The following is a 20,000-nucleotide window of genomic DNA, read 5'->3' as shown; positions in this document are numbered from 1 at the left end:
TGCAAAGTCAGCACAGATTCTGCAGTCTCCTCTGTCATCCAATTTGGGTTAATACTTTATATTAAAATACTGCATTACTGTAGTTTCTGCTTGTCTGGCAGGTGTGTGTGTGTGTGTGTGTGTGTGTGTGTGTGTGTGTGTGTGAGCATGTATAAGCCTTTGTCTCTCAAAGTCCTGCTCTCCAGAAGACAGTGAAGTTGCCATAGAGAAGAAATACTGACCCATTAACACCACCCACATTAACACCACCCACATTAACACCACCAACATTAACACCACCAATTCAGTTCATTATCACAACAGACACGTCAATCAGAGACCCATTCTAACTTCTCTCAGCTCATCATTGTTAGCAGCTCTTGATCAAAAGTAGACTGACCCTCCTCAGGGAATTAACTTCTCATTTGTCTCCTACAGGGGCCTGAACAAGCAAGGTTACAAATGCAGACGTAAGTGTACAAATAACTGAACATTTGAACATCTGAAATATGAATACCCTGCTGTATACACAGTACACACACCACACAGAAACGTCAGTAGACCCACATCTTGAATACACACATTGACATCTGCTGTCAAACATCAAGGTGGGTAAATGCCATGTGACATCCTCAGGACAACACAATTCTGACATCACACAATTGAAGTTAATTATGGTTAGGGAAGGGTTAACACTGGGGTTAAAGGTTAAGGGTTATGGGTAGGGTCGTCCCAAGAATACCACTTCTTGGCATCTACCCAACAAGGTGTAGAATAAATTGTATTTCCTTTCCCTTCCATCTCCCAGAATGCAATGCGGCTATCCACAAGAAATGCATCGACAAAATCATCGGCAGGTGTACGGGCACGGCCGCAAACAGCCGCGACACCGTGGTAAGTGGTACTAGATTAGATTAGATTCAACCTTCTTGTCATTGCAACAACCAACAACGAGTACAACAAAATACTTTTTTTCAGCCATGGTCAGCACCAGGGTTCGAGTTATAAGCTGAGCTTTGTGGGGGTCTCCAAAATAACAGTGCGAAATGTTCTCATGCACGCGCGCGAGTCATGCCCACACAGCGATGGGACTTACGAGTTGTAATTAGCCATAGGCTACTCATTTCACCACATCAACAGCACCACATGAAACAACAGCTATAAGCGATAGTCACGGGTATCTCGGCCAATAATGTTGTTGTTTTTGCTATACAGTCCATTCACTTTCCCTGTTAGCACGACACATTGTCCACATCTCCATTTCCAGTGACATCGCATCTGACATAAATAATCATGCATGCTCGTCCATGAATTGTGCTTTCATCTAATGTTATGCTACTACGAGAATCAAGTGATTTGACATTAGAAATGAATTTGTTTTTCATCTATTGTGCAATGTGCTCTACAATCTGATCGGTGAGTAGGGCCGACTGTCGCGCCATTCATCTCATTAAGGCTGCCCTGAACATACCAGCTTTATCCAATGTTCAGATTTAAGTTCTTGAATGTTATGCAAATTACCGCATATTTAATTAGGTAACACCTCATTTGCATATTTAAACATACAATTTCAGAAAACTTGTAATACAAAAAATAATTGTCTTAATGTAAGTGATTAACTGGGGAAGTTTCATGGTGATGGCTATTACGGTAGTTATTTTTTTTTACCCTATTCACCTGCCTTAAAGGTTACAGGTATTTTGGATTTGGCCCTCTGGCAAAAAAAAACAGGATTTTTGGGAGGGACCTGGAGGCTAAATTTTTCATAAAAGGTCCCTAGAAGTCAAATAAATAATCAAAACATGTTAGCCAGAGAGTGGTCACGGAATTTTGGTTTTGGACCCTACTAATTGTGACATCATAAAAGGTGACATATCAGTGATGTCACATCATTCTATAGTAAAACAGAGGGAGACAGCAAAGCAGTTTCAGACAGTGTTTCACTTCAGTTGGAGATGTAACAAGAAGCTAACAAGAGACAAGAGATGATTAAGTAAAAGATGAATTGTGTTCTAAACCAGCTGAGAAGACGCGAATTTGTTGTGGCGGCTGGCCTGGTGGCAGCCGCTGCTGGTTCATACTACATGTATAAGAGGATCTGGGGCTCTGAGGAGGCCCCTGTTATCACTGATGAGGTCCTGACCGTGGAGGATCTGGCAGTGACTGAGGCTTGTGTCCTGACCCACCCTGTGGGAAACCCAGACCTAGGTCAACCAGACCAAGACTCGCCCACTGTCCTCATCTGTGAGGTAAGATCTTGTGCAATGTGCTCTACAATCTGGGCACATGAATGATCGGATCGGTGAGCAGGGGCCAACTGTCGCGCCATTCATCTCATTAAGTTTCATAATTGGATTCAGTTTTGTATAAGGCATCCTTTCTTTAGCGACAGTATAGGCTGCCCTGAACGAACTAGCCGTCTCCTTATACATACTGGAGGTGAGTTCTGCTACTTTCTTCGGAAGCACTTGCTTTTGTTTGAGCTCTGCTATTTCAACAGTTTCAACGTTGGGTGTCATAACAGGTGCAGCTCAATTCAAGTTTGGTTTCTTGGTTGAAAACCCGAAACTTTCCAGGCTTGTCGACTCGGTCGGCAGCAGTGGCCTTTTTTGGGGCGGCATGATAGCTATCTACTGAATGTTTTCTTCTCAATAATCATGTTTTCAAGTTCGCAAGCTCTCAACGATCATATTCTTCTGTTGCACAATATTCTACTGCGCCCCATAGTGTCTTGGTGGTAAAGTGCAGGCAGTCAAAGGCATACTGTCATTCACAGGAGATTAATGCTGGTGCGCGTAGTTCTTTTGGAAAACGTGTTTATTTTAGAATATTTATCATATAAATAAATATAAATAATCCTCATTACATTGACATTTTTGATCAAATAATGGTTGTGGTAATGTATTATTAGCGACCCCCACAGATGTATGATTTTACTGCTTTCATGGGAGCTCAGACCTTCCTTATGGGAGCTCAGCTCCCATTGGCTCCCACATAACTCGAACCCTGGTCAGCACCCCTGGAGCAATTAGGGGTTAAGTCCTTTGCTCAAGGGCACAATGGCAGGCACCTGCAACCCTCCAGTCACCATCTCACATGCAGCCCCCTCCTGAGGCGGGGATCAGACCAGCGACCTTCTGATTGCTAGCCGGCCTCTCTAACCTCTAGGCTACCTGCCGCCACTATCTTCTTTTTCACCAATAGTCTTCTCATCCTGTTTACGGGTCTGTGTGTTACTGTCTGTTCCATTGATTGTGGGCGGCAGGTTACCTCAGGGTTAGGCAGGCCGGCCTGCAATCCGGTAGGTCACTGGTTCAATCCCCAACCCCCAGGAGGGAGTCGGATGTGAGCTGGTGACTGGAGGGTTGCCGGCATCATATCTAAAGTGCATTGCCGTTGTGCCCTAACTACTCCAGGGGCACCTGACCCTGTGCTCTGTTCTCCCTGGGGGGGGGGTGGATCTACGAAAACAACATTTTGTTGTCTCAGTTTCAAAGACAAAAGTCATTAAGCAAGTTGAATCTTATCTTATTGATTAAACTCGTGAGAGTCTCCTTTCACAATGTGAACAATGGCTGTGATATCATTAGCTGTGTTAGAGGGTCAGTCAGTCATCAATCAGAACAGGAACTGAAGGTGCAGGTGACAATCTCCGGTGCTTATCAATAGTCAATGTTTCAATCAATAGAGGCCGGGATCAAAGGATTACTTTACTTGCAAAAGTGTTGGCATCTCCAACCACACACACACACACACACCGGGATGAAACGGGGTGGGGAGCACAGATGATTTGAGGGTGGGTAGGTGAGAATGGGTGTGTTCTGACTGACAGTCAGAGTGTCTTATAAGAAGCCAGAGAGAGAGAGAGAGAGAGAGACAGAGAGAGAGACAGAGAGAGAGAGAGAGAGAGAGAGAGAGAGAGAGAGAGAGAGAGAGAGAGAGAGACAGCAGGAGAAGAGACAAAGAGAGATATTGTGTCTTGTCAGTCTGTGGACCCTACTGACATTACAGACAAGGGAAAAGAAGGAACAGGACGAGAGAGAGAGAGAGAGAGAGAGAGAGAAAGAGAGGAAGAGAGAGAAAGAGAGGAAGAGAGAGAGAGAGAGATGAGGCAGGTGCGCAGGGCTGTGAGGTGGCCCAGGACCAGGGGGGTTCTGATGGCACCGCTGGGTCTGAGTGTGTGTCCTCCTCCTCCGCAGTTCCAGAAGGAACGCTTCAACATCGACATGCCGCACCGCTTCAAGAACCACAACTTCATGAGCCCCACCTTCTGTGACCACTGTGGCAGTCTGCTCTGGGGCCTCGTCAAACAGGGCCTCAAGTGTGAGGGTAGGTAATCCTGTGTGTGTGTGTGTGTGTGTGTGTGTGTGTGCGTGTGTGTGTGTATGTGTGTGTGCGTGTGTGCGTGCGTGCGCGTGCGTGTGTGTGTGTGTGTGTGTGTGTGAGTATGAGTGTGTATGTGTGTCTGTGTCTGTGTGTGTGTCTCTGTGTGTGTGTGTGTGTGTGTGTGTGTGTGCTGTGTTTCTGTGTGTGTGTGCTGTGTTTCTGTGTCTTTAACTCAGTTTTCTCTTCTTAGATTGTGCCATGAACGTCCATCATAAATGTCAGGATAAAGTGGCCAACCTGTGCGGTATCAATCAGAAACTACTAGCTGAAGCACTTACACAAGTCAGCCAGGTGAGTTCCTGTAGTATGTGTCTTTGCGCTGTGTGTGTGCGTGACTGTGTACCTGCGTGCGTGTGTGTGTGTGTGTGTGACAGTGGTGAAAGACATCTGTGTGTCAGTGTCACTTGACCCAGATCTACCTGTATCTGTATGGGAACGTGAGCTGCTTGCCCTGGTGTGTTTAAGGACATGAAGACTGGCTTGTTGTGGTTCTTAATCTAGATCCACCAACAGTAATACTCTCTCTCTCTCACTGAACGTTCCTCTGTCCCAACGCTACACTCCAAAACTGTGCTCCCTGAGACACTCCAATGATATCATGTGGTAAACTAAAATGACTATATTAATCTATCTAGTAACTATCAAGTTATGACTACTACTATGTCTTACTGTACTGAAACTGAGCGTCTCCTCTGGCATCTGTTCTGAACAACGGTAGGTAGATGTCGGGGGAAACGGTACCGTGGCCTCGGGGCAAAGACCCAGAGGATGTTAAATAGCTATTTCCCACAAGCAATCAGAGTCCCAGGGAAACGCACAAGTCAACCCCCCCACTGCACCCCCACATATATGCCATTTTAACTGACGCTTTTATCCAAAGCGACTTACATTGCAGTGAGTGCATACATTTCAGTATATATGGTCCCAGCGGGAATCGAACCCACAACAACCACAAGCTAAGCGTCGTTAGCGCGGTGCTCTACCGACTGAGCCACAGAGCACCCCCACTGCACTTGTTTCTCCGCTACTTGGTTTGAAGTGTACCAACACTGCACATCTGTGTGTCCTCCCTAACTGTTCCTCTCTCCCTCTGTCCGCTTCTCAGAAGTCCACCCGGCGCTCGGACCCAAACCTACCAAACCTGCCTGATATTGGCGTCTACGAGGAGGTTTCTAGGAACAGTACCACTGGTCTGGATGTCACTGGTCAGTGTGTGTGTGTGTGTGTGTGTGTGTGTCTGTGTGTGTGTGTGTGTGTGCGCGTCTGTGCGTGTGCGTGCGTCTGTGTGTGTGCGTCTGTATGTGTGCAATGTGTGCGTGTTGTGTCTTCATGTTATGTTCAATAGTACATCACACATAGTACATCACACGTCAGTTGTAATGGTTTGATGATGATGATGATGATGATGATGATGATGATGGCAACAACAACAACAACGACCACTAATAACTGACTGTCTGCGGTCCAGATGGCGCCCCCTATGGCAGGCTGTGGGAGGGGTCCAGCCCGCAACCTCCGGCTCGCCTCACCCACCTGACCCGCATCAACGTGGAGGACTTCGTCTTCCAGAAGGTTCTGGGCAAGGGCAGCTTTGGCAAGGTACAGTAGACAAACCGTTACCATGGTAACAGTGAACAACAGACCCTCTCGGACCCCCCCCCCCCCCCCCCCGGTACAGACACAACACAGGCTCATGACAGCTTAGAGTTTCTTATGAGTTTCTAATCATGTTACCTCTTCTCTTCTCTTCTCTTCTCTTTTCTTCTCTTCTCTTCTCTTCTCTTCTCCTCTCCTCTCTTCTCCTTTCCTCTTTATTCTTCTCTATTTTGTCTCTTCTCTTCTATTCCATTCTCTCCTTTCCTCCTCTCATTATACATTCCTCTCCTTCGCCCTCTTCCCCACCCCCTGCTGCTCTCTCCCCAGGTTCTCCTGGCCGAGTTGAAAGGTCGCGGGGAGTTCTTTGCAGTGAAAGCTCTGAAGAAGGACGTGGTCCTGATGGACGATGATGTGGAGTGTACCATGGTAGAGAAGAGGGTCCTGGCCCTGGCCTGGGACAACCCCTTCCTCACACACCTCTACTCCACCTTCCAGACCAAGGTAACCCTCCCTCCCTCTCTCTCTCTCCCCTACACACACACACACACGCTGTCCCCTAGACAACATGGCTCCTTCTTTCTAGTACTGTATATATGCCATTTAGCTGACATTTGCATCCAAAGCGACTTACAGTACAGTGAGTGCATATGTTACGGTACATGTGGGAATACGGTACATGTGGGAAAACTAGGGTTAGGGTTAGGTGCTAGGGTGCTAGGGTTAAGGTTAGGGTTCGGGGTAGGGTTAGGGTTACGGTTAAGGTTAGGGTTAGGGTTAGACATGCCAGCATGTACCAAGTCGACGTAGCACCTAACCCTAACCCTAGTTTTCCCACATGTACCGTATTCCCACATGTACCGTAACACATACATGTTTTGTATAGTCGACCGTAACGTTTGCTAGCACCGTGCTCTACCAACTGAGCCTTGTTATGTTTCTAAGCCCAGGTAAGTGAGTCAGCCCAGGCTTTTGGCTCTAGGCTATCTGTGTCTGTCTGTGGTGGAAGTCTACGTGATGTGAAATGTTAGATATATATAACGCTAGACAGGGAGCGCAGATTTATTTTTATGGCACTTTCCGAAATGAAGAATATGAGGCTGGCTGGGAGGGAAAAATCACAGTATACCCACTAGAAAAAACTAGACTACACCACTGGAAACAGACATCTAATTGACCAGGGTAGCCGCTATGCTGTCAACGTTTCCCACAGGCCTTTGTGAGAGTGTGGTGGGTGGACCAACATGAACATTTCCGTCGAGGGGGAGGGGGAGGGGGGGGGGGACTTTCCCTCAACAGAGCGAGCAGCGCTGACATATAGAAGTAGTCTAACGTGTGTGAGCGTGCAAGCTGACAGCAGCGGGGTGGGAGTGAGAGACGTTTTTCTGAAGCAACGGCGCAAATCACAATGCTAGACATCTTTTAGGATGTTAGAGATTCTTTTGAATGAAAAGTGCAATACAAATAAAATGCATTATTATTATTATTACTATTATTATTACTATTATTATTATTATTACTATTATTATTACTATTATTATTATTATTATTACTATTATTATTATTACTATTATTATTACTATTATTATTATTATTATTATTATTATTATTATTTTATGTTATTATGAGAATATTATCAATTTCTTATGAAACTGTGACGGGACAAATGAGTCTGTGGCGCCACAGTCTAGGTACGTAATTAATGGGGAAACACCGGTACTGTACTGCGTGCGCCGTGTTGGCTGACTGTGAAAGGTCCGATCCACAGGAGCATCTGTTCTTCGTGATGGAGTACCTGAACGGCGGAGACCTGATGTTCCACATACAAGAGAAGGGCCGCTTCGAACTGTGCAGAGCCACGTGAGTACTGCCGCTCACACACATTTTAAACGCTTTATTTATGTCCACATAAATACAAAAGTGCATTAAGGACATAAACACTATCAGTGCAATCAGTTCATTGAGAGACATTCATTTACGTTTGTGACTGTACATATATAATATACAATATATACAATATAATATTAACACAGAGGATGTTTTTACAAATGTGAGTTAACAGATACAATAGCATTACTGTAAAGGAGTATCTACTCTAAGGGTACACACACACACACACACACACACACACACACACACACACACACAGACACACACACACATGTATAAACACACATCACTCCTGTCACCGTTAATCACACACACACACGTACACACACAGCTGCATATACACCAGCAATACTCTGACAGAAACCAGACACCCATAAATATTATGTGTGATTGTGTATGTGTGTGTGTGTGTGTGTGTGTGTGTGTGTGTGTGTGTGTGTGTGAGTGAGTGTGTGTGTGTGTTATAAGGCAACAGTGAATTGTGGGTCTGCCACTGCAACTGCATTGGTTACGGGCCATGTAAGGAAAGATCAGCCGTGTTGAGTGTGCAGTGTTTGGGTCTGTATCTGTGTTTACGCCTGATGTCCATCCATCACTCTGCAGGGATCTCCTCAGACTCAAGACTAATTTCCTCTTTTTTATTTATTTTTTTATTCAGAGAAGAAAGAGTATAGATTACCATTGTCACTTTCATCTTGAATTATGCCAATTGCCTTATTGTCTTGTGAGTGCTGCGATGTCAGGAACCCGAAGCCTAACAATTTTACTCTCTTACGCTCGTGTAAGGGTTAGGGTTAGATTTCACATAGTTACAATAAAACGACTAAAATACATTTCGATAGAAGTCAAAAAGCAGAACAGAGACAGAGACAGTGGTGTTACCGCTGAGCCCTTGTGAATGACGGAGTGTTAAGCTGGCTGGTTGTTAGGAGCTGTTAGGAGCCTGGCTGGTGTTAGGAGCTGTTAGGAGCCTGCTTCCCCTCGGAGCCCAGAGACAGGTCAGGTGACAGCAGCAGACGTTCACTTCTACACCGATGCCAGACAGGGACACCCGACCCAGCCTGGGCAGCCTCCCACCGTCCCCACAGCTATTACACTTACTCCTGAGGGAGAGATGGAGAGAGAGAATGAGAGAGGGAGGGAGGGAGGGAGGGTATATAGTGGGACTCCCTCCTTCTCTCTCTTAGTATCATTCATTAAGTGTGTGAGTGCGCATGGCCATCCGTGTACCCATGTGCATGGGCATCCGTGTGTGTGTGTGTGTGTGCGCGCGCGCGTGCGAGTGTGCGTGTGCGCGAGTGTGTGTGTGCGCATGGCCATCCGTGTACCCATGTGCATGGTCATCCATGTGTGTATGTGTGTGTGTGTGTGTACAGTGCAGTACATTATGTGTGTATTCCCCTGCACAAGCTGGCAGTGAAGAGTGGAAAGTCTCTTGGGTTTCCTAGTTTCATATTTTTCCCTGGTCAGAGTCTGGACTGCTGGGTCTGCTGGGTCTCACTATCAGAGAGCACAACCCACTATCCAACCCACTATCAGAGGGCACAACCCACTATCAGAGGGCCTGTTCATCTCTTAACCCAGTGCCACAGAGACAGGCGGCCAAACCCTAAATGCACCATTCTTTCACACTGAACAATAGAGGCCATTTACACCCCCTTAATAACCTATTAGCTCACTATCTGTGTTTTGATTGGACTCCTTAATGGCTCCTCTGAATTAGTTGACATAAATTGTTGAGGTGTGTGTGTGTGTGTGTGTGTGTGTGTGTGGGTGTGTGCGCGTGCTTGTGTGTGTGTATGTGTGTGTGTGTGTGTGTGTGTGTGTGAGAGAGATCATACTGTAAGTGAGTACGAAAGTCAGAGAGGACAAAGCCCACTTCCTGTCAATCACAAAATCAATCACCAGCTCCGGTACCTCTACCGTTCCAGGCCTAAATAGTGCTGCCTGCTTCACTGCCTGCCAAGGCCCAATCTGTTCCTCCTCACAGAGATGAAAAGAGGATCTAGTCAGAGATAGACTGTAATCCCTCGGCATGGCTGGAGGCCAAAGTGCTGCTCTCAGGTTACAGAGTATGAGGGCATTGTTCACCTGCCCGCTCTCAATACCACACTATACAAATGTCCTCCTCAATAATTCAGCCGTGGACTGAACAGACTAGCCCGACTATCTACTGTTCAGCTCCCGACTCGATAGGTACACCCTTCCATCAGCAAGGTCTTCAGACAGGTAGTGACGTTTCTCTCTCTCTCTCTCGCTCAAGGTTCTACTCTGCTGAGATCGTTTGCGGGCTTCAGTTCCTGCACTCCAAAGGGATCATCTACAGGTAAACCATCGCACCCCCTGCACCTGGCATGCCACACTAAACACTGGGACAATAAACATCTGTGTACTATTTGTTCTGTCAGCGTAAGACCGTGACAACTCTAGTCATCATCTCTGTCCTCCTGTGGTCCTCTGTGGCGCAGGTGGCAGAGCATTGCGCCATAGTATAAACAAAGCTTATGTTGTAGGTTCGATTCCCGCTGGGACCATAATATACTGGAAAATGTATGCACTCACTGCAATGTAAGTCATTCTGGATGAAAGTGTCAGCTGAATGGCATTTAATGGCTTTCTCTTGCCTTTCTTCCCTCAGAGATCTGAAGTTGGATAATGTGATGTTGGACCATGACGGACATATCAAGATCGCAGACTTCGGCATGTGTAAGGAGAACGTGTTTGGAGAGAACCGGGCCACTACGTTCTGTGGGACTCCAGACTACATCGCCCCGGAGGTATGGAACCACACAGACACCAGGGTCCAATGTCTTGCAGTATTACATTTTAAATTCTTAGCATTTAGCAGATGTTTTTTTTATCCAAAGCAATTTATAATTAGAGATTACAGGGACAGTCTCCCTGGAGTAACTCAGGGCTAAGTGCCTTAGTCAAGGGCACACTAGTGGTGTGGTGGTGTTCCCAGGTAGGGATATGAACATGACTTTCTGATCATCGGTCCAACTCACTATCGACTAGGCCACCACTACAAAAGTCCATGTGTCCTCTTGGAAAAATGTGGCCTGTATGCGTGTGGTGATGTCACTAACTGAGTCTGTGTGTGACGATGTCACCTGTTCCAGATCCTGCTAGGACAGGTGTACTCCTTCTCTGTGGACTGGTGGTCGTTCGGGGTGCTGCTGTACGAGATGCTGATTGGCCAGTCCCCCTTCCACGGTGACGACGAGGACGAGCTGTTTGAGTCCATCCGCACGGACACGGCCCACTTCCCCCGCTGGATCACCAAGGAGGCCAAGGACCTGATGGAGAAGGTCTGTACCCCTTGTGTCTGTACCCCCCTGTGACTGTACCCCCTGTGACTGTACCCCCCTGTGACTGTACCCCCTGTGACTGTACCCCCCTGTGACTGTACCCCCTGTGTCTGTACCCCCTGTGACTGTACCCCCTGTGACTGTACCCCCCTGTGACTGTACCCCCCTGTGACTGTACCCCCCTGTGACTGTACCCCATGTGACTGTACCCCCTGTGACTGTACCCCCTGTGACTGTACCCCCTGTGACTGTACCCCCCTGTGACTGTACCCCCTGTGACTGTACCCCATGTGACTGTACCCCCTGTGACTGTACCCCCCTGTGACTGTACCCCCCTGTGACTGTACCCCCCTGTGACTGTACCCCCTTTAGGTTATGTCAAGTTAGGTTTGTGCCGGGGTGCCTGGGTGGCGTAGCTCACTAAGGACTGCCATGTAATTGCAGGGTCCCTGTTTTGATTCTGGCCATCGACCTATCCATGTCATCCCTCTTCTCTCTCTCACTCATCCTTCCTGTCAATCTCTACTGTCTCTGTCTATCCCAATAAAGCAGAAATGCCCTAAAAACATATTTAAGAAGAAAAAGGTTAGGTTTGTGCAAGGCTGGTGGAGGTAGAAATCAGAGGACTGGCTCATTGTAATACTGGCACAGAATGAGGAATGATATTGTTGGATTCTATGCATTCCAATGAGCCCGTCCTTCGATCTCTACCTCCACCAGTCTCCCCTGAGCTACAGAGTAATCACTATCAGTACTGATATCTAATCTAGACTTTTTTCTATCTGCCTGTGTGTTTGTGTTCATCCCTCACTCATTGCGTTTATCTGCTATACCCCTGCAGATGTTTGAAAGAGACCCCACTCGCAGGCTAGGCATTGTGGGTAATATCCGCACACACCCCTTCTTCAAGACTATCAACTGGACGGCCTTGGAGAACAGAGAAGTGGAACCCCCCTGGAAACCCAAAGTGGTACGGTCTAGACAGAAGTCATTCGGCTGCTTAATGTTCAATAGAAGAAAAAAAATTGTTTTACTAGAATAAAGAAACATTAAATAGAGCTGTGTAAATGTGTAGTATACAGGTAGATAAAGATAACTTAAAACGGGAATAGAAAAAAGTGTGGACATTGCAGTTGAAAAAATATGAATACAAATAAACTAGAACTGCCTCTTGTCTGTCCATCACAGAAAGCCCCCAACGACTGCAGCAACTTTGACCGTGAGTTCCTCAGCGAGAAGCCCCGCCTCTCTCACAGCGACAAGAACTTCATCGACTCCATGGACCAGGCGGCCTTCGACGGCTTCTCCTTCATCAACCCTGCCATGGAGCACCTCCTGGAAAAGTGACGCGGCGGCAGGCCTCTCTGCCAGCCTCCCCCAGCCGGGCGCCACGACACGGTCACTGGGTTCAGAGGAGGAGGAGGAGGAGTGGGGGGGAGAGAGAGAGAGAGAGAAAATAAAAAGAGAGCGAAACCAGGGTTTACATTACTACTGTTTTAGGATCAAGGTTTGTCAAGGTGTCCGCTGTCATGTGATCAAACCTGCAATCAGAGACGCTGTTCCATGCTCTAGTATTTGTGTGGCTGTCATATAAAAGCACAAAACAGTCCGACTCGGGTACTTAAGAAATTATATGAGTAAAAAAACTTACAGGAATGGGCCTCTGTACAGATAGGTGTCATTGTTTTGTCTGCATGCCAGGTTGTTTGTGGGCCTCTCAGGCCTTGTTACTGTGTTAGGGTGGCGGGGGGCTGTGGCGGGGGAATGTCAACGCAGGGGGAGGGATGGTGTGTGTGAGTGAGTGAGTGAGTGAGCGAGTGAGTGAGTGAGTGAGTCGTCTGCATGTCCAAAGACCAACAACCCAACAACTCTCAACCCTCACTGAATGTGAGTCAACCTCGTGTACAAGATCTGACTGAATCCTTCGTTTTCGGTCAGTCACTGCATGGGTTCCCCCCCAGTTCGGCCTTTATTGGTCGAGTATGAAGAGTTTGTGGTTCGAGTCGTTGGACTGGACAGTTGTGTGCCATGTACTGTAGTGTTAAGAAAGACCAAGTCCAGACAGAGCAACTACGTGTGTCCCTGCTTTTCAATGTGACCCTCATCGACAGACAGGGGACAGCTTTGGTGTGTGTGAAAGACGTGCATAGTATGTATGATGCTACCTACATGTGTTGATTCGAATGGGACCTATTGAGATGCTGTATATAGATCTATATGTATATTGTTGTAACATGTATATTATTGGTCCGCTAAATATGTGCTTTTTTTACTGTCTCCATCTTTTACATCTTAATAAAAAATCATCAACTCCCTAAGTCTGGTTATTCTGTTTACATTAGGCCTACTGAGTCTCGTGTTTTTAGAATGGCCATATCCACATAGAGACACTAAGGGTACGTTGGTAAATTCGCTCTGGAATCTGATCGGCACTCATGGAATGCCTCTTGTCCAACCAAATGACTTGGTCCCTTTATAACGTTGAACCCAGTGTGCGCTCCGACACTCTCAGAGCGAATTTACGAACGCAGCCTAAGCTAACCATAAGCTATTTCAAAGCTCCTACTCCATTCTCCTTAGCACCCATTTATGAAATGTCTATTCCTAAATGAAATATAATGGAAGTTTTAATTATTATACTGTAAGGAGGTTCTCTTGATATTTCTATGAACCTTTTTTTTCTATTAACCTTCTATGAAACTTTCAATGTTTCAACATTGAGGTCAGCTATAACCGTCAGACATTGGTTTCAGAATAGGGTGAGTACGCCACCTGGCGGCCAGTAGTGTCATGGTTGAAAACCGGTCTGATGACGTATCTAGTGACGTGCCCCTGATTATACGTGTGTACGGAAGTGGAATGGAACAAGTACTAACAGACAGACTGGAATCTGGAGAGCAGACGTGATTGTACATGCTGCCAACAGGAACTTAAATGGCACTAAAGTTAGGCGGATTTTCACTTCATAAACGTTTACTGCAAAACCCGGTCGTAGGCAGGTATCTAGCCATCTAAAGGGCTTCTCATAAGACTTCAGGATGAGTTCCCAAGATGTGCTGAAGGATGCCTCCACTCTCGCCTCATACAGTGTCCTGCTCCAGGTAAAGTCGTGACGTTAGAATTATAAGGTTCTATCTCCATTTTTGTCAAAATTGAGTTTTTTACATAATCTGATCCATTAGGTGTTTATTAATGCCTGTGTGGTGTTATTTTTAACATGTTGACATTTGTGAGTTAGTAATTCATAAAATACAAAGGTTCCATCTCACAGAACATAATGGAATGTAAAAACTTTGACGCTCAATATCTCTGAACTGCCCTAAACGGAGATAGAACCTTATCATTCTAAGCTCACGAGTTGATTGTGACAATGACAAAGTCTTTCTGTTCCACATAGAGACAGAGAACATTTTCTACATATTACAATGTTGGCTATGCATTGTATCTATTATGCTTGTCTAATTGTCTTACTTAACATGGTCCTGACTGGCTGGTGATATTTCAGGTCATGTTCCGTGTGCTCACCTTCCTGCTGAATGCATTCACCCTGCGCTTTGTGTCCAAAGAGCTGATCGGTGTGGTCAATGTCAGGTAAGCCTCATTCAATCAGTATTCACTGACACCAGCTGTCATTTGAGCTGAGCACTGCAGTGAAACTGTTCGTCCTAATAGCATGCTGGACACTGGTCATTCTGGGTGTAAAGACTGCAATATAGCAACCCATCCCAGGTCCTTCCTGCAAAAGAAACTAACCCCCAAACACATGGTCTGTCCTAAATCGTGCGTGTGCGTGTGTGCGTGTGTGTGTGTGTCTGTGTCTGTGTCTGTGTCTGTGTCTGTCTGTGTGTGTGTGTGTGTGTGTACGTGTGTACGTGTGTGCGTGTGTGTGTGTGTGTGTGTGTGTGCACGCGTGTGTGTGTGTGTGTGTGTGTGTGTGTGTGTTTAGGCTGACTCTGCTGTACTCCACGCTGGTCTTCTTGTCCAGAGAGGCATTCAGGAGGGCCTGTCTGAGTGGTGGGAGTGACCACAACTGGAGAAAGATCATCAACCTGCTATGGCTGACGTGAGTGGGACTGTTCACTATTAGGAGGGGCTACTATTACATAACTGTCATGTGTGAATCGAGCAGACACAGTCAGTACTTTCATCAACACTTTATACACCCTACTTTTAAAACGTGTTTGTTCGTTTGTTTGTTTGTTTGTGTCGCTGTGTCTCAATCTCCCAGGTTGCCGCTGGGTGTGCTGTGGGCATCCCTGTTGGTCTGTGTGTGGCTGTGGCTGCTGGAGGCCCCCGATCCCCAGACTATCCCACACTACGGCCCCGCTGTGGGGCTCTTCGCCCTGGCCGGGGTACAGGAGCTGCTGGCTGAGCCGCTCTGGGTCCTGGCTCAGGCCCACATGTTCGTCAGGCTCAAGGTGGTGGCTGAGAGCCTAGCGATGGTTGCTAAGTGTGTCCTGACGGTGGTGCTGGTGGTGTCTGCTCCTCACTGGGGCCTCTACATCTTCTCCGTTGCTCAGGTAAGCAGTCGGAGGATGATGTTACATTTACATTTTTGGAATTTAGCAAATCGTGACGTTAGAATTATAAGGTTCTATCTCCATTTTTGTCAAAATTTAGTTTTTTACATAATCTGATCCATTAGGTGTTTATTAATGCCTGTGTGTTGTTATTTTTAAGTTAGTAATTCATAAAATACAAAGGTTTCATCTCACAAAACATAATGGAATGTAAAAACTTTTACGCTCAATATCTCTGAACTGCCCTAAACGGAGATAGAACCTGATCATTCTAAGCTCACGAAACGCCTTTATCCAAAGCGACTTACAACAAATACATTTGTCTAAGTAAGTGAATCATCTATCCATCAGTTCATCATAAGAACGTAAGAAAAAGTAATCTATGCCAGGGCCAGGGCCAGGGGCAGTCATAATGCTATTGTTGTTTTAAAACATGTATTTACAGTAGAGAAACTGTACAGGAGAGGTAGAGGGGATGAGGAGGTCTAAGGAGGGAAAGTTAAGGTGGAGCCTGAATGTTTAATCTCAGTGGGATTCTCTGTATACAGTATTAAAAGCATACATATGTTGAAGTTGAAATAACACACATTGGTAATGTCAATTGTCTTGGCTTCCCAGCTTGTGTACACAGGTTTCCTGGTGCTGTGTTACTTTGTCTACTTCCTGCGCTACCTGGGCTCCGGGGAGGCGAAGAGGGATTCCTTCCCCCTGCGTCACATCAGAGAACTGTTGCCCTCCAGAGTGGATGGAGAAGTAACCTTTATTACCACAACATTGCACCCCATACCCCCCTCTCTCTCTCTCACACCCACACACACACACACACACACACACACACACAAACAGACTCCTTACTGACTGACTATATTACAGGCCACTGTAATACGCTATGTACTATAGTATACTATACTACACTCTATACTATGTTGGGTCATTACATAAGTGTAACATGTTGTTTTTCTGTGTGTGTGTGTGTGTGTGTGTTTGTGTATTTGTTTGTAGCCGGCGATTGACTGGGCGTTGGCCAGACTGACGTGGAGCTTCTTTAAGCAGTCCTTTCTGAAGCAGATCCTTACGGAGGGCGAGCGTTATGTCATGACCTTCCTGAACGTGCTCAGCTTTGGGGACCAGGGCATCTACGACATCGTCAACAACCTGGGCTCCATGGTGGCGCGCTTCATCTTCCTGCCCATCGAGGAGAGCTTCTATGTCTTCTTCGCCAAAGTGCTGCAGAGGGGGCAGGGCGTCAAGAATCAGAAAGAGGTCAGGTGTTTGAGACGAGGACCAATAGGATGTCATTAACAACCTTTTTTTTAATGGCCAATCAGAACTAAACTTGCCTGGCTTATGATGATTCATGCTGTGGTACTGATTCTCCTCACTGATTGGTCTGCAGGAGGAGGTAGCTATAGCAGCAGAGGTTCTGGAGCGCCTGCTGAAGCTGGTGCTAGTGATTGGTCTGATCATCTCAGTGTTTGGATACGCCTACTCTCACCTGGCGCTGGACATCTACGGGGGAGCGCTCCTCAGCAGTGGAACAGGTGAGTTAGCCTCTTAGCCTCGCACAGCCTACATCATTTATTGTTTTATTTATTTTTTGCTCCTATGCACCAACCTCACCAAGTCAATTTCCTGTATGTGCAAATATACTTCTGATTAAGGAAAAACAGCAGTCATACAGTATAGAAATAAAGGAACTCGTTTGAGTTGTGATGAAGTGTTGTGTAATAATTGTGTGTTTATATGTCTGATAGTGATGTTTGTCTGTTGTGTTGTTTTGAAGGGCCCAGCCTCTTGCGCTGCTACAGTTCTTATGTACTTCTGTTGGCTATAAATGGAGTGACTGAGTGCTTTGTATTCGCTGCCATGAGCAAGGAGGAGGTTGACAAGTGAGATCACACACACACACACACACACACACACACACACACACACACACGCACATTTACATTTTTGGCATTTTGCAGATGCCGTTATCCAAAGTGAGTAAGTGAATCATCTATCCATCAATCATCCCACACACGCACACACACACACACACACACACACACACACACGCACACACACAAACACCCAGTTAGACAGTATCTGAGATCAACAGTTTCTCTGATTAATTGATCGGTGATGACATCTATGAATATGTCTGTCTGTCCGTCTGTCCACAGATACAACCTGGTGATGCTGGCTCTGTCCCTCTCTTTCCTGCTCCTGTCCTACCTGTTGACGTGGTGGGCAGGGAGCGTCGGCTTCATCCTAGCTAACTGTCTGAACATGGGCCTCCGCATCCTGCATAGCCTGCTCTACATCCACCGCTACTTCCTGCCCAGCCGGTGGAGGCCCCTGCGCGGCCTGCGGCCCTCCCCGGCCCTGCTGCTGGTCCTCGCTCTCAGCGCTGCCGTCACCGCCCTGTCGGAGGTACGAGCCAATAACATGCACTCTTAGCTCCTCGCTGGTTTTATTTTGCCAGCCAATCACACTCACCGCTCTCTCTCTCTTACTGGTTTATATGCCAGCCAATAGCAACGGTTCCTCTCTTTAACGACAGAGATTACAGTGTAACAATACCATTCTGTGTTGTGATCCTCTGTGGCTCACTTGGTAAGAGCATGGCGCTAACAACCACTTAGGTTGAGGGTTCGATACAGTTCGATTCCTGTTGAATATACAGAAAAAAACGAAAAAAGTATGCACTCACTGCAATATACTGTAAGTCGCTTTGGATAAAAGCGTCAGCTAAGTGGCATTATGTCATTATCATTATTGTTGTCTGTGTGTTATGCTCCTCTATATTCTCCTCACCCTAGCTGCCTTTAACCTCTGGTTTCAGGGTGTGTTATGTTGCGATGGCGGATGGTTGCTACGGCTGGTCCATGTCGCCGTGGGAGCCGGGTGTCTACTGGGCGTGCTCGTCACCGTCCTCCTCACAGAAACTCAACTAGTTCAGTTTGTCTGGACTCAGCTTGTGCCCCGCTACACAAAGAAACAGACGTAAGCCTGCCCATCAGTGGGCAGATAAACACTCAGAGGGCTGGTTTCATGGACGCAGATTACGACTAATCCTAGACTAAAAAAGCGTCCTCAATGGAGATTTTTTTTCCCATCGCAAGTGTGACGTAATCCTGGACTAGTCTTAAGCTTTGTCTGTGAAACGGTGACCCCCGTAGCATTCTGCCAGCTATGACGGCAGGGGCAGAACGAGGGGTACACGCGGACGGAAGGAGAAGCATCATGGAGAAGACTGGCTTGGAGCTGCATGTGGAAACAACTGCCGTCCTGAGTGAACCTGACATGGTGTTGGAGGGTTGGGTCTCAGAGCAGTCTAAAACACTTTCTCACTGTCTAAATCGTGTGTGTGTGTGTGTGTGTGTGTGTGTGTGTGTGTGTGTGTGTGTGTGTGTGTGTGTGTGTGTGTGTGTGTGTGTGTGTGTGTGTGTGTGTGCGCGTGTCTGTGTGTGTGCGCGTGTCTGTGTGTGTGTGCGCGTCTGTGTGTGTGCGCGTGTGTGTCTGTGGTGTACAGTATGTGTATGAAGAATAAGCTGTTATTGTTATATAACTGTTATTTTTATATACAGTTTGAGACTCCTGGGGAGTGGAAGGACCTTTTTCTAGTTTTATTTGTATTATTTTCTTTCAGATTTGAGTATGAGGTCAATGTTATACTTAAATATTAGAGTTCACACATTCCAAATGAATGAATGAAAAATCCTGATATATTTTAGTTAATGTAGTAATGGAAAGCTCTCAGACCAAACTGTCACAATGTTATTTGTCCAGTAGCCTATACTGTGAATGTGTCCTCAGCATTGTTCTGTATGGTTACAGCGTGGTGTAGTTCTGCAGGGGCTTGTGTGCTCGGTCCATCCTTATTGCACTGACAATGATGGGGAAGGAAAATGTTGTATAGTTGCATAGCAATGTCAAATACCGTGGCAATGATGAATGTAACAATAGTGTTCACAGATGCTTCTTCTGAAATAAATACAGTGAATCATGTTGAAGGCCACTTCTTGCCTGTAATAAAGACCATGGCCAGGCGAGATTGTAGAAAGCCTCTTTCAATATAGAACATCTCTGATTGGTATAAATATTCCATGGATGTTACTGGTGGAGTTTCCAGCCATCCCACCTCCATCCTTTGGTGCTTTTTCACGATGTTGTTGCCATAGAAACGGAGCAGTCAGACCTACTTACTGGTCCCCACCCTGGGAGGGGTGGGCTCTGATCCACCAGGAAAGTCCTCCAATCTTTGTGAGAGAAAAAAAGAGGAGGGGAAAAAAGGCAAGTCACTTTTGCTGCATTTGATTTGAAATGTTAAATGCGA

At 46.4% G+C, this 20,000-nt stretch overlaps 2 protein-coding genes across 5 annotated transcripts in view; both read left to right on the top strand.

The window, feature by feature from the left end:
- Nucleotides 1-12,506, top strand: part of prkcda (protein kinase C, delta a) — a gene marked incomplete at its 3' end in the record, with an annotated part of 18,460 nt that extends 5,954 nt beyond the window's left edge. For 2 of the 4 annotated variants that reach the window (XM_080548083.1, XM_080548082.1), the window contains exons 5-17: nt 418-449; nt 788-873; nt 4,179-4,308; nt 4,556-4,656; nt 5,471-5,570; nt 5,834-5,964; nt 6,289-6,462; nt 7,727-7,818; nt 10,112-10,174; nt 10,487-10,625; nt 10,971-11,159; nt 12,001-12,129; nt 12,348-12,506. In XM_080548083.1, coding sequence (XP_080404209.1) covers nt 418-449; nt 788-873; nt 4,179-4,308; nt 4,556-4,656; nt 5,471-5,570; nt 5,834-5,964; nt 6,289-6,462; nt 7,727-7,818; nt 10,112-10,174; nt 10,487-10,625; nt 10,971-11,159; nt 12,001-12,129; nt 12,348-12,506 — 1,525 coding nt within the window. Of the gene's footprint in view, nt 1-417; nt 450-787; nt 874-4,178; nt 4,309-4,555; nt 4,657-5,470; nt 5,577-5,833; nt 5,965-6,288; nt 6,463-7,726; nt 7,819-10,111; nt 10,175-10,486; nt 10,626-10,970; nt 11,160-12,000; nt 12,130-12,347 lie in introns of all 4 variants that reach the window. The other 2 variants (XM_080548084.1, XM_080548081.1) reach the window with 2 other exon arrangements.
- Nucleotides 12,507-14,197: 1,691 nt separating this feature from the next.
- On the top strand, nt 14,198-19,030 carry rft1 (RFT1 homolog; the record flags this gene model as incomplete). Its single annotated transcript, XM_080548375.1, has 10 exons — nt 14,198-14,260; nt 14,665-14,750; nt 15,106-15,222; nt 15,388-15,679; nt 16,298-16,432; nt 16,682-16,942; nt 17,076-17,220; nt 17,463-17,568; nt 17,845-18,094; nt 18,507-19,030. The coding sequence occupies 10 exons, from the start codon at nt 14,198-14,200 to the stop codon at nt 18,669-18,671; spliced, it is 1,620 nt and encodes a 539-aa protein (XP_080404501.1). The 3' UTR covers nt 18,672-19,030.
- Between the last annotated feature and the right edge of the window lie 970 nt (nt 19,031-20,000).

Source organism: Nansenia antarctica, assembly GCF_963989245.1.
Source record: "Nansenia antarctica genome assembly, chromosome: 18".
Classification (NCBI taxonomy): Eukaryota; Metazoa; Chordata; class Actinopteri; order Argentiniformes; family Microstomatidae; genus Nansenia; species Nansenia antarctica.
This window is presented reverse-complemented; position numbering and strand designations above follow the sequence as displayed.